Source organism: Teleopsis dalmanni, chromosome 2 (assembly GCF_002237135.1).
Source record: "Teleopsis dalmanni isolate 2A chromosome 2, ASM223713v2, whole genome shotgun sequence".
Taxonomy (NCBI): Eukaryota; Metazoa; Arthropoda; class Insecta; order Diptera; family Diopsidae; genus Teleopsis; species Teleopsis dalmanni.
In genome coordinates, this window is record NC_051847.1 from 36955425 (window position 1) to 36969404 (window position 13980).

The following is a 13980-nucleotide window of genomic DNA, read 5'->3' on the forward strand; positions in this document are numbered from 1 at the left end:
TTTTTTTTTTCATTAAATTATTATTTATGTGACAAGTCATGCTCACTTGTCACCAACAACAAATGACAATGACAAAGCCAATTTCTTATTTATTTTACAAGAAATAATATTTTTTGGAGTCCAAACATATGCATTCCCGCCCTTTTGAGTTACATGTTTAGGTTTTCATATTTAAGTGGACAATATTGTTTTTTCTAATTAAAATTAAATAGAAGACAGCAACTTCTATTAAAAGTAAATATATATTTTTTAGGAAAATTGTTTTTCTTTTGTAAAAGGAGACATGTATGCATGTCATCCACATTTTGATCAATTATATTTTAAATAATTATCTTCAATTTAAGTAATGTGTTTAATTTACAATAATTAAAATTTTCAAAGACATTTAATATATTTGCTAAATATAAATAAAAAATTATTAAAAGTATATTAAAATATATTTTAAAGCATAAATTACATATCAGCACATTAGTTATGTTCCTTTTTATACATTTTGTGTTAAAAAGTGTTTTCAAGTAGCACTAAAGTGCTTTATTTCAACAGATTTAAGTTATTATTGATCCAATTATTGATAGCTTAAAACATATGTGAGAAGAAAGAACCTTTTCAGTATTTTTACAAAAATGTTAATATAAACACTCAATATTATAGATTTTAAAAATTATTACAAGAGGTCGTACTTGTCATTCTTTACTACTTCATATTGTTGTTCAGATTGACACATTAAACATACTTATAGATAAAAATGTTAGACTGGAATCGGGAAATAGGATTATTCTATGTATAGGTATAGATATGTTTAAAAATTTTAATAATACTTATTTTAAATTTGAAGAAAAATATATTGAAGAATATGGCTAAATTGGCATCCAGAAGATATAGGTTCTTAGGAAAATACTTCCTTGATAGTTTATCAGACTGTTCATCGGTGAATACGAAAGACCTATTAAACGACCTAAATTCGGCGGAATAGATTTATTCTCTACTCTTCTATACTAGGGTTCTTGCGAGCAATATGATAGCAAAACGGCGAAAAATCGCTAATTGAAGTACATATAAGTTATCTAATGGCCTACCACTGCAACCAACCAACCAAACAAGGCTAAATTTGCTTTAACTATTAAATACATACCGTATGTTTACGTATATATATATATATATATGCATTTTCAATACGTAAATGTTATTCGATATATAGTAATTTATAAAGATTGTTCATTGCACTAAAATTATGTATTAAATGGCAAAAGATTTTACTTGATGCCTTTTTAATAACAAATAATAGCAAATAATAAGTATTTAATACAATAGCCATAAAACATCAGTTCGAAATTATAAATTACAACGATTTTCTCTTCTTCCTAGAACATTGTCCATACTAAGCTCATAGCTGACGTTTATTTATTTGCATGTCTGGCAGCTATTAGTGTAAGCATAAATTTTGTATCTACAGTAGCTGCTCGTACATCCATAATTCATCAGTTTAATATACGAGTAATTCTCGATTTCAGTACCATTTTTATGGCATTTTTATAGAGCAGGAAAGTGCGCATAGTCCATGACATTGTACGATGAGAAAGAAATCTACAAAACTGTCAAGCGAAATGTCTGTCTTAATCTTTTGAGTAAATCAAAATAAACAATATTTAAGGGCAATATTTTGATTGAAAAGCAAAATTTATTTATTGCTGATGTATAAATATATCCATTAACGAAACATACCAATTTACGAGGTGATAAAAATGTATTGTTTGTTTAGAGTCCAATTAAATATCTGGTAAATTTTCCATAATCACATTTATAAGTGTTGAGTGTTAATGATGTGTATATAAAAAAGTTTTACAAAAATGAAAAATAAAATAAGATAAAAGAATAATTTAAGACTTTATCTTAAGAATTTATATATCAGCTAAATTGTTTAAATAAGCTTAATATTAAGTATAATGTATAGAAGTATGAACTTCAAAAATTTGTAGAGTTACGCGCTGAAATTCTCAACTGCAGAACGGAATAACATTACCGATCCATAAAGTATTGCTTTCCGTTGTTAACGATATTAATTTAAAAGGATAATGAGAGAATATTAGTCCCGGTTTTTGAAAAATCCGCTTAATAGCTTTTAAATTGTGAGGTTGAGAGTACATATTTCTCATTTAATCTACACTTCATTTATGTTATAGACTTGCTAATATATCTAGAAGATTCTCCAGATCTTTGTTTTTCTGAAGCTTGTTTGTTTGCAAATAAATGCAATTATTGCAACAATGAATTTTGTTTTCATTTTCAAGATGAATTTTGGAATTCATATTGCAAAAATATATTTTATTGCTGTTTTTATTATTCTTATTTTATATTTATACCATATTTTCCTATAACTTCAGCACAATGAACTTCTCTTAATAATTAAAAATAATGCTTTGAGCTATGTCAGCAAAAAGCTCTTAAAATTTGACATTTTTTTATTGTTAAAATTGCATTAATAAAATATAATCTAATATTTTGCTGATATGAGCAGTTTAATGAATATAAAGCATTCTAAATATTATTTTACTTATTGTTATCGTTATTATTATATTATTATTAATACATTATTATTAATACATTATTATTATATATTATTATTGTTAATAATATTTATATTTTTAATTGACTTATGTTTATTTATTATTATTAAATCTTGTAAGTTGAAGATATTATTTGCGTAAAAATGAATAGCTGCCCGAAGATACTAATTATAGACTAATTAGTTACTAATTATAGAGAAGTAAAGTTCATTCCTTAATATTCCCTACAAAAAATGTTTGACGGTCTAGACAAATGAAAATGGTATTGATTTCAAACTAACGTTATTATTAATTGGAGAAAATGCGAAGAAAATCTAGGTTATGAAAAGGTGATATGAGTCCACCACAGAATCTAGAGGATTTTTGAGGGCTATCTGAAAATTGGTGTTTGTGAGATATAAAATTGTGCCCGATTTTTAAAAGTAAAGACAGAGTAATTTAACTTTTGTGAGCTGTACCGTGGAGATGTCATAAATCACTTTAATACATCTTTGGGCTCTGGGTATTTTGTTCTGCGCCACACTTACCATAAAATCTGCAACAAGGGAATTTTCTCTTCGAATAACTAAGCTATGTGCCCCACCACTGAAGTCAATCGATTTCTACTTTTGTAACTATATTTACTTTAAGATAGATCAAGTTAAGAAATTTGAAACTTATGTATTATCCTTTCTTCATAAACGTTATTATCCTATAAAAATTTCTATTTGTGAATGTAGTTGACATTTTCTGTTTGCAGTCATAACTGCATTATGTTATGGACGCAGTTAATACTTATAAGTATAAAATTTTATTACAGTAATATTTTTTAAAGATACTCATATTAAATATATCTTGAATGTTTCTGTGATGACAACTTAAAGGAAGTAGAGTGGTTAGGAGTATGCATTTTATCCTTGTTGTCGAGCTTGTCTTCGAGCACTTTAACACATTTTGCGCACAAAAGACGTGACAAAGCTAACATTTTATGATATTAAAATATATAATTCTTACATATATATAGTGTATGTATACGAATATCAATGCAAGTCAAATTACATACGGGTATATCCATTGTTTCAAGTAATATTTATTCTTTTAAAAATATCCCTTAAGGCTGAACAAAATATCAAAGTGATATGCAGTTCGCATGAGTGTAATGCATTATCTTGACTGCAGCGATTATGTGCCTGGTTCTCGTTTTTAAATCATTGAAGAGAATATGTAACCAACCACTTACAACATATTGTAATGCATACAGGAAATGCTACATAACATATGTGTATATATTGACTGATATGCTCATATCTCATTGTGTGTTTATAAAAATGTATATATAGATGTGTGTACATCATGTACTAGAGAACACAATCAGCAATTTTGTTTTCAATTTATTTTATGATATAAATACTATGGTATTTTGTATTGTTTTTTTTTTTTTGTATTATTTTGGCTTCAAAGAAGTGCATTGCTACTTTGTTATTCGTTTGTCTGTAGGTGTATCTGTTAGTACAGATATTTATATATGTAGCACTCTTGATGGCGTTTGTTTCTTGACATGCTGCACTGAGTTCAAAGCTCTCGATTAAAAAATTGCAATTGCTGCCTTTGCATTTGCCACTGTTTCTGATACTCATTACAATTGTTGCTGGCTTTGTTGCTGTCGGCTTTGAATGATGTTGGCATGTGCTGCTGGTATATTGTTCATTTTTTTATTTTGCTTCTATTGGATTCTATTATTTAATTGCATAAATACTTCAATATTTCTATATGGGGTGCTTCTGACATATTTCATACTTAGTAAAAAATGACACGAAACTGTCTAAATATTCAGTGACCAGTGTTGAAATTGAGCAAACTTAATATAACATATTGAAGAGTGTAGGTTAAATAAGGGGGACTGTTGATTTTTTCAAATATTATTTTGTAGACTCATTTTTCATTTAGTCGATAGGTCATTAAGCAACATTGTTGCATCAGGAACAGTGAAACGTCATTGTAATAACAAAAAGGTACGATATGGTGTGACATTTGGTCTGTAGATGTGAGAGACCCATATCTTTTTAATAAAGAGAAAAGTGTGCCACAAACCAACGAGTCTCTATCTCTGCCATCACATAACGACCATTGCTTTATTTTATTCAGAATTAAAGGTATGAGTTTGAAGGATCTGAAGATTCAATAGTACTGCAAGCTATATAGCAAGTCCTATTTTGGCTTTGTTGCACGAAAAACTTCCAGGATGTCTAATTTTCCGTATCGGTTTTGTGTTTTAGACACCAAGATTATGCAATTTGAATCCCAAAATGATTATGTTTCGGTTTATCTTTAAATTATTGATGCTTTGCAAACGAACAAACTTGAAGTAAGAGTTGTGGTATAGGCAGGTGTGTCTCGACAAATCATTGAAAACAACTGCAATAGGATTCAGTATTGTAAAATGACCGTGTAGGAAATTTAAATTATACTATTTTCACAATTAATGTTAAGGCCCAGCGATATTGATATAACAACTTCATTGAAATCCTGATCACAAGTATGTTTTATTTATGTGTACTTTTGAAAACAAAAAGTGGATAACTCTTTTTATTAAAGATGTATTTACTAAAAGATTTAAGGTTATTTAATTAAGAGGGTATGTTGTGCATTGCGACTATCGAGTCTACTGGGCGCTCTTCTGAGCTTAGAGTACTCTCTAAGAAGTCTTATAAAATTAGTATAGAGTCTACTTTACAGAGTTTTATTGCCTTTTCTGTAAGGATATAGATTTCCAGGAGTTTATTCCATGTTAAAAATTTTTATAATGAAGTTAATCAAAGATTTTAATAATGAAGTTAATTTTTTGGGAGAGAAAACGCTTAATTTTTTTGGGAATTGCTTTTCAACATTTTTTCTACACATTTTCAACTTCGTTCAACTTTGGAAGTGTTCTTCACTCTAAAAGGATTTTGCATATCATTTCTTATTTTCATATCAATAATATTTTACATTTTCTGAAATAAATTATTAAAAATTACATTAAAATTGTAAATGGAATTACTTGATTTTCCGCCGAGGCACCCTATTATTGTATCTATAGTATATTTGAGTTCCTCTTACATATGATTGCTTTCAATAAAATTCTTTTATTTTTTAGAACGAGATAAGCTGTTGTTTTAATTGAATTCTTATGTTTATCTCCATTAATTTCTTGGATTTTCTTCTTTTGAGATTTGGCATTGTACAGCTTGTTTCAGATAAATTACTCTTACACAAATATTATTTCTAAATATTTCAAGTATCTATTTGAACAGAATTTATTAATTTCTTTTTGGTTTTTGTTGGAAGGTCTTGGCTTTTATCCAAAATAATTATTTGCGCAATTAACTTTTTAATTAGTGAATCACACTAAGTTTGATATACATATATAGATATAATTGTACATTCCATATTAAACCATTGGCGGCAATAGTAGACCAATGGAAAGTTCAGGAAATTCATACAAAAATAAAGGAATTACATAAAATTAATAATATTCCAATTTCTCATATAATAAAAATAAATAAATATAATAAAAAAGAAATTTAGATTGTAAAACTTGGTTCATGTAATATTTTGTGGCCTAATAATTTGTGGACTTAATTTTTTATTTTTATTGTCCTTAAACAAACTATGAATATAAAATTTTTTAACTGACGAAAGAAACGAATCGATTAAGTATAAAAATTGTTTATTTGATTATTTCATACACAGAAATTTGAATTGAGAAGAAAAGATGTGAACAAGATGTGGAAAGTCTGTAGCTTTATTAAAAATGGTTATCGCTCTTTAACACTATTATTAATTTTAATGTTTTAATTTTTATTTATTTCCTTATAAATCTGCTGGACTCGGTAAATAAAATTAACCAAAGTATTGGAAACGTAGTGAAATAGATATTTTATATTCTTTAAGGTATAGAGATTATTGACTAAATCGACATGATTGAAATATAGATATTAACAGCTTGATCTGTTGAGTTTGAACAATTGATATGAATTGAACAATCGAGACTTATTTTATTTAATTGCAAATGATAATAAATCAATTTATGAAAAAAGCAAACATTTAAAAATTAAATAACAGCTTAGACGGCAAATCAAAATTCTATACCAACTGGGAGAAACTGAGCTATCTATAATATCACACACCAGCGGTTGTTATTTGTGTTTTTGTGTGAATAACAATTAGGAATGGATTTCGAATAAGTGAATGCTTGAATATAAAACTAAGTTTAATAGCTGTAATGATAAATAGTTGCTTTTTCAACTACCAAATTACTCTTAGTAGTTGTTGTTTGTATTGAGTATTTGTTTCCCTGCTATTGTTCTTTCTTTCTTTATTGTTGAAATTTATGAAAAATCAATCAAAATAATGAAAAGCGTATTGAGTGAATACTTGCTTTTAAAAGCATCAAATTAAGCAAGATTTAGAAGGTTACCTTCTGCTCAAAAAGTATTCGGATTTTGTAAATAAAACACACAAATTTAAATTTTATTTCAAATTTATTTTATTTCCTTCAAACTATGGTCCTTCTAAACGATACGCATATGCCAACACTTAACCCAATCTTCCATACACTTTTCGTAGGCCCGTGCAGGTATGGCGTTTAGATCCTTCAACGAATTCCCTTTTACCGATTCAATGGATTCAAAACGCTTACCACGAAGGGACAATTTGAGTTTCGGGAACAGGAAAAAGGCGCACGGATCCAGATCTGGCGAATATGGTGCCTGAGCGAATCGTTAAATGCACTTGTTGAGGTAGACTCACATTAACAGCTGCTCTAAACAAACTAATTGAGAGATGGCGCTCAAATTTATACTATATGTCAATAATGGGTGTACCAACATAAAAAAAATTTTTAAAAAGGTCTATTACTTAGTTAATAAACAACAAAATCCGGATACTTATCTGTTAAATTTGATGCGCACGGACCCTTTTTAATCATCTCCCGAACCACCGGTTGGGAATTACTGCTCTATAAAAACCCATAGCTATATAAAAATATAGTTTCCAGTTATAATATTAAATATGTTTTATGGAAGGTTTTTCACTGTCAATATTTTTTTTCTTATTTGTCACAGTTTTAACGACAATTTTTTTTGTTTCTTCTTTTCTTCGTTTTCGTGTTATCTGCGAGTATTGAGATGAGTTTAGAGTATAGATGCGTGTATGCTTAAGTATGAACATAAGTAAATAAGCGAACTTAAGTTGTGTAGTGATATTGACACTTTTTCATTTAAATGTTATCAATTCAAAATTTTGCAAGCTATCTATAGCAAGAAGTAAGTTTAGTTTGTATTGCCAAACGGTAGCCTTAAATAATAAATTAATTTTAATTTAATTCAAATATTTATAAATTTAATTTATTTAATTTAAACTTGTGACCATTTTCAATGGCTGAGTAAATTACTGTAGGTCAAATTAAGAATTTATTTAATACTTAATTACCAGATTTGTAAGAACAATACGAGGATGCTTATTTGAATTAACACATAACGATTTCTTGTTAAAATAATAAAAAATCATCTGTTTTGCAATTTCCGTAAAGAATGCTAATATTCAGAAATTTCAGTTTAAAGGATTTCCTTATCTAACAATTTATAAAATAAATTGTGTCATGCTCGGCACATTAGACATTTACGACATCCTTTGGTTTTAATTTAAAACGATTTGTAAGTACATAGGCACACAGTTGACACCTTTTATACTATTTTACACCCAAATTGGCACAATAAGTTAGAAAAATGAAATGGTAACGGCAATTGCACGACATACTTTCGCATTAAAAACGTGCCCGGGGGCGTCTTTACCTCAAATACCTTTACCTCTCTGGTATCAAATAACCAGTAAAAAGAAATCATATTTTTGCTCAAAATATAAAAAAATAATCATAATTCACAGATTCTTTCACGTTTTGATTCTTAATGGCCAACACTTAGGAAGTAAAAAGGAAAAGTGCTCGAGAAGGAAGACTATGTTGACCCAGTTTATATGCTTTACCTTGCTTGACTTGCTTGAGTGTTGCGCGCCAAAATGGAAGAAGAAAAAAAACATTTACTTCTCTTCAGTAAACAACCAGTGAAAGTTTGCTTAAGGCAGGAAAATGTGTATCCTTGAGATTCTTTTTCTATTTTTCGTATTGCAGAGCAATGCGCAATTCTAGTGGATGGATGCATATAAAGATTTGGTTTTTTTCTCACATACAGATTCACTTTCACAACGATGATGCTGCCTTTTAGTTTAATGATAGTAATCGTAATGGTGCTTTTGAATCTTTAATGACTGTTTGGGGTTAAATACTTAGTATGAGATGCAGCATGTGCGCTTAAAATGAAATAAATGGCAGTGTTGTGGAAGACGGTTTTTTACGGTGCTTACCTTTACCTTTTGAATCGATAACAATAAATACATTTAGATTTTCATAAGGTTTGTGAGATAAGCAAATCGATTTAAGAACTGTTTTAGCATAATTCTTTTGAATGTCCTTATGTACTGTAAGTGTACCGTGAGAAATATACTTTGCTTATAATTTAAATTGTAAATTGTAGTTTATATACTAATATTGTACAATAGATCAAGCTAGTCACAATGCATAATATACAAATAATATACCTAACATACTTTTTAGTGAAAGTGTTTTAAGACAATAGAAACTTTTAAGTAAATATATTATTTTGTACATAGAAAAATTAGTTATATGTAAATATACTTTTTAAGAAAGGTATAATTTTAGTTTGATATATTTATTTTTGAAGAAGTCACCTATAATCCATAGAGGTCTGATTTCTGTTAATTCGATAAATGATCAAAGTCCGCTTCCGAAAAGTATGTGTGCAAGACTTGGTTAAAGTATCTCAAAAACTCAGGGACTTCTTTGAACTTAATTTGTCGAGCTGATCGAGAATAAATGTACTTTATAAAGTCTATGAATTTCCTTCAATGCTTGAAAAGGCTTTTAAATAAATTCTTTTTTTATTTTTGAAGAAGTTTACTTCTTCTAACCTATTTTTCGTTAATTATCTTACAGAGCTATAAAATTATAGTTGTTTCGTATTGTTAATCCATATCGTGTCACCGTTACTACAGATTCGTACGTTAACACTTATATGTGAGAACGACACATGATACAAATGTTTCCACTGCAGCTAAAATTACTTATGTTAATGAAATTAAGATTTGGTCGTTTCCATTGGCATACGCTGATTTATGCAGGTGAAATAGCTTCTTTATTTATATTTTATGTATAAAACTTATGATAAATGTTTCAAATTTTAGTAATTTCACTTGTGGGACATTTATATTTAAGGGTTGCATTCGATATATTTCGCCTTAAATTAAGTAATTTATTTATAATGAGCTCATTTATATGAAAGCTGTATGGTAAATTAAACTCATTAGCGGTCTGTCTGAATGAGTTAAATTGCCTTAATGAGACAAATAAAAACATGGTATTAGTCGTTATAGACAAGATTTATCCACTTCTAGAATCCTGAGTAACATTTAGTAAAGTTTTGTTCATATTGCGACTCATCACATAACAAATATTTATATTACTCATATATACATATAATCAGTCTGAATAAAGTTTATATACTTCCATTTGATTTTCATGTCCCTGTGCTATTTTTTTCTGCCACGCCACTGTTATACAGTTGCGCCATATTACATTTTGTTGTAAGATGAAATGATGCTACTAAAACAATATATCTCCTGCAGATATTTTCTTAGTTGTTAAGCTGCTGGTGTATCCATTTTGTAGCATACAGAAATTGTTAAGCTTTTTTAGAGTTAATTAAGCAAATATTTTTAATCGACCAAATATTTACACACATGAAAGCATATGAAGTATAAAAATATTTCTTGAAAGTATATTTACTCAAATATAATTTCTTTAAAATCTCTTAATTTAATGCTATAAATGTTAAAAATGTTTATGTGAACAAAATTAATTTTAAATCTTATTTTAATCACAGTGGATTATAAATTAAATTTTTTTGGTTTGTTAATTTCAGGCGACCATCAAATCTCGCAGTCGTTTGGACACGCCGTTCACGTCGTGTCGCTTCAGCGCCACTGCCCTGGGAGCCAGATATGATGAATCCGCTGGTCGGTCACATATCTTGGCCAGTGCCCGATAATCATGCTATTTCGGTCACATTGTTCAAAGATCCACGTACACATGAACTAGAGGATAAGGACTGGACTTTCGTAATCGAAGATGTAAGTATTTGCTTTTAAGTAATATAAGATAACTAGATAATTACAGTTCAAAATTATTTTGTATTTGCAAAAGTAATATAAATTTATGCATCCGTTGCTTTAGTATGTAAAATATTTGCATTAATTAACCTACTTACTAACTGCATTGCGTACTTGCCCTGTTGAAATCATACTTTTCGTTTGATATTAAATTGTTGCGCACCCAGGCCCATTGACCTATTTTGCATATTTCCATACTATTTTTTTTGTTTTTTTTTTTTTTTAATTTCATTTAGTGCTTTTCTATTGCCGTACAAAATGTATCGCTCTTGTGCTCTTACATTTAATAGTGTGCTTTTACTGCGGTTTCATTTGCGATACTGCCCAACTGACAGTTATCGCATGTGCGGTTTTTATCTGTATCTATAGAGACTAGACTATGTGCTAGTGTCGCCTGTTTACCATTTTCGCACTTTTCATATCAATTGTAATTAATTTATGCACATGAAGTTTCCTCATAGACTGACTGAGTCTGAATTAAAGGCTTTCATGACTTTAATGTTAATAGGCTTTTATGGTTAATCCGATTTTCAAGTACATTTCATTTCACCACATTAAAAAGCAACACCATTTCCATAGAATTTATTTAAAAATTTTAGATTCTGCGAAAAATTATGCTGTAATTTTAAATAGAATTAATTAAAAATTATTTGTTGTGAACCTTTGAACTTTTTTATAAGCTTTGAATGTGCCTAAGTTATTAGACTGTCTACAGATTTGGTTGGTGGCTGTCGTTTTTGAAACCAGAAAGAAACGTTTACAAAATCTCCAATAAATTGGTTCAATTCAACTAATTGCCAAATAAATATGCTTCGGATTATTTTTTGTAAAACTTATACTATATATACGTATATATATAAATTGCGATAAATGAGTTTCTTGCAAATTCAAAATAATCATTAAATTAATTTATTGACCCGACAGCCACTTACAAAAGCACAATTTATCCACATATGGTACTGTTACTGAAAGCAATATTTTCCTTTTATTTTCTCTTCTAAATAAAATTAAACTCATTTATAAAAAAATAGAACAAACACTTAGTAGAAATATCACCTACTTTTTATATAGTACATTAAATTAGAAAGTTTGTAAAAACATTGAATTAGAATTGCATTAGTTAAAACATTGAATTAGAAAGTTTGTTCTGTTTATTCAAATCTAGCAGTTGACCATCCACAGAAACATGAAGCAATATAATATGTTATATATAATATGTTTCCTGTTATTATCATAAATTATCGTCTAGGGTGTGTTGGCTTCCTATGACTGTTCCAAGTTAATAATTGTTCTTGCCATTGTACTTGGGAATATCCACGTAAAAGTTCCCAAAAACTATATATAGTGATAACTATATTCTCGATAACTGTATATATAGTTATCAAGAAAACTTCGGATTTGGATTAAACGTGAAATATCTGGTTTACGACCTATGCATTCGAAAGACTCAGCATAAAGCTTTAGCAATTATCTCAAAACGATAAAACGGTTGTGCATACTAGAAAAAGGAACAAACATCCCCAAACTACAGTCACTAAAAACCATATAGTTACAATAGAAAATGTTGCTGAGTTTTGCTACCTTGATGTCTCAGTATCGCGAAGTTGTAAGCGTATTAAAAACACAAAGTACTTTATATATCTTTTAAAAATTTCCGCGCTTATGACCCATTTCCTTGCATACACGGCATGCTATAAAGGACTAATACATAGTTACTCAAATATATTATATGTAGATAGACTGCAAGCATTCTAAAAAAAGAGTGTCAGAATCATTTGCTGAGTTTTATAAAGACCTAGAAGCTCCAGTGATAATATACAATACTTGAAGGCGAGAAGAAAGTGAATTAGATTTAAGTCAGGTTCTTAATGACTATTTAGCAGTGATCAAGTCAAAAGATAATACTGGAGTACGTGTTCTTAGGAGTTCTTTGACGAAGCACATTATTCTTACTTAAAAAAATGATTCTCTGTTGTGGTATTAATGTCAGTACAAATTATTAACCATAGTTACAGTACAGTATTCTATTCCATTAGTGTCCTAAATGCCTGTTTTTTTCTAAACCAATTTTCCATGATTATGGGGAAAGAATATTGTCTGAGAAGTACCTGCCCTCGCCTAATATTAAGAATTATTTAACGATTATGACTTGTGTATAAAATTCTTTATGAAATTCCAGCTTTGACCATAAGAATAATGCTGTGTTAATATTTGGAATTATTTAATAAAGTATACTTTAATGTTTTTTTTTTATACTGTATGTCTTTTGTCTGATTAAGATAAATTGTAGCACAAAAGATTTTTGTAGCGTCCTGCCCAACTAGGAACCCAAAACTCATATATTCTATACTCATATTTTTTACATACTGTCTTTCTCAAGCTATTTTATTATATGGGTTGTGATCAAAAAAACGAGCAATAAAATGAAAGACGATTTTCGTATAATAAACAAATACTTTATTAAATTATATATTGGCCGTTCTGGTCCAACATCTTTTTCCATCTTTCTGGTAGTAGCATAATTGCACGCTCATAAAATTTTTGGTCTTTGCTGGAAAAAAGGGATCGAGGTGGTTTTAGACCTCCTCATTTGAGGTGAAGGTTTTACCGTTTAAAAAATTTTGGAGTGACCGGAACAAATAATAATACGATGGTGCCAAGTCTGGAGAATATAGTGGGTGTGGCATTGTATCCCATTCAAGCGGTAAAAGCTTGACACATCGGTCAATTTCTTTCTGGCTTGAACAGCATTTTTACCCTTTCTGTAGTAAAACAGTAAGATATGTCGAAAATGCTGCTTATAGCTCTCCATATTTAAAAGAGCACTAACCAAAAACTACTCCGTAGAATTAATTGGAATTTTTCACACACATGCTATATGCTATATGAGTTCCAAAGCATATAAAAATTATACGGCTTAAGTGTGAAGTTGAGTGCAAAAAAGTACAATTACTTCCTCTGTCCGGAAAAAACGAAATTACTTTCTGAACAACCTAATATTTATATTCTCTTATAAATTCTGTATACACAATTTTGGTTGATATTTAGATACTCTAATTTGTTTGTTGTTTGCTTTTTGCCTATGTTTCAAAATTATACCTACTGTATGTAGAGTACTTCAACAGTCTATAATGCTGACCCGGTATATCTTAAC

At 28.9% G+C, this 13980-nt stretch overlaps 1 protein-coding gene across 4 annotated transcripts in view; it reads left to right on the top strand.

Moving 5' to 3' along the window:
- Positions 1–13980, top strand: part of LOC119677624 (EH domain-binding protein 1-like) — a 90918-nt gene that overhangs the window by 58830 nt on the left and 18108 nt on the right. For all 4 annotated transcript variants that reach the window (XM_038089053.1, XM_038089056.1, XM_038089055.1 and 1 more), the window contains one exon: positions 10580–10787. In XM_038089053.1, coding sequence (XP_037944981.1) covers positions 10580–10787 — 208 coding nt within the window. The remainder of the gene's footprint in view (positions 1–10579; positions 10788–13980) is intronic.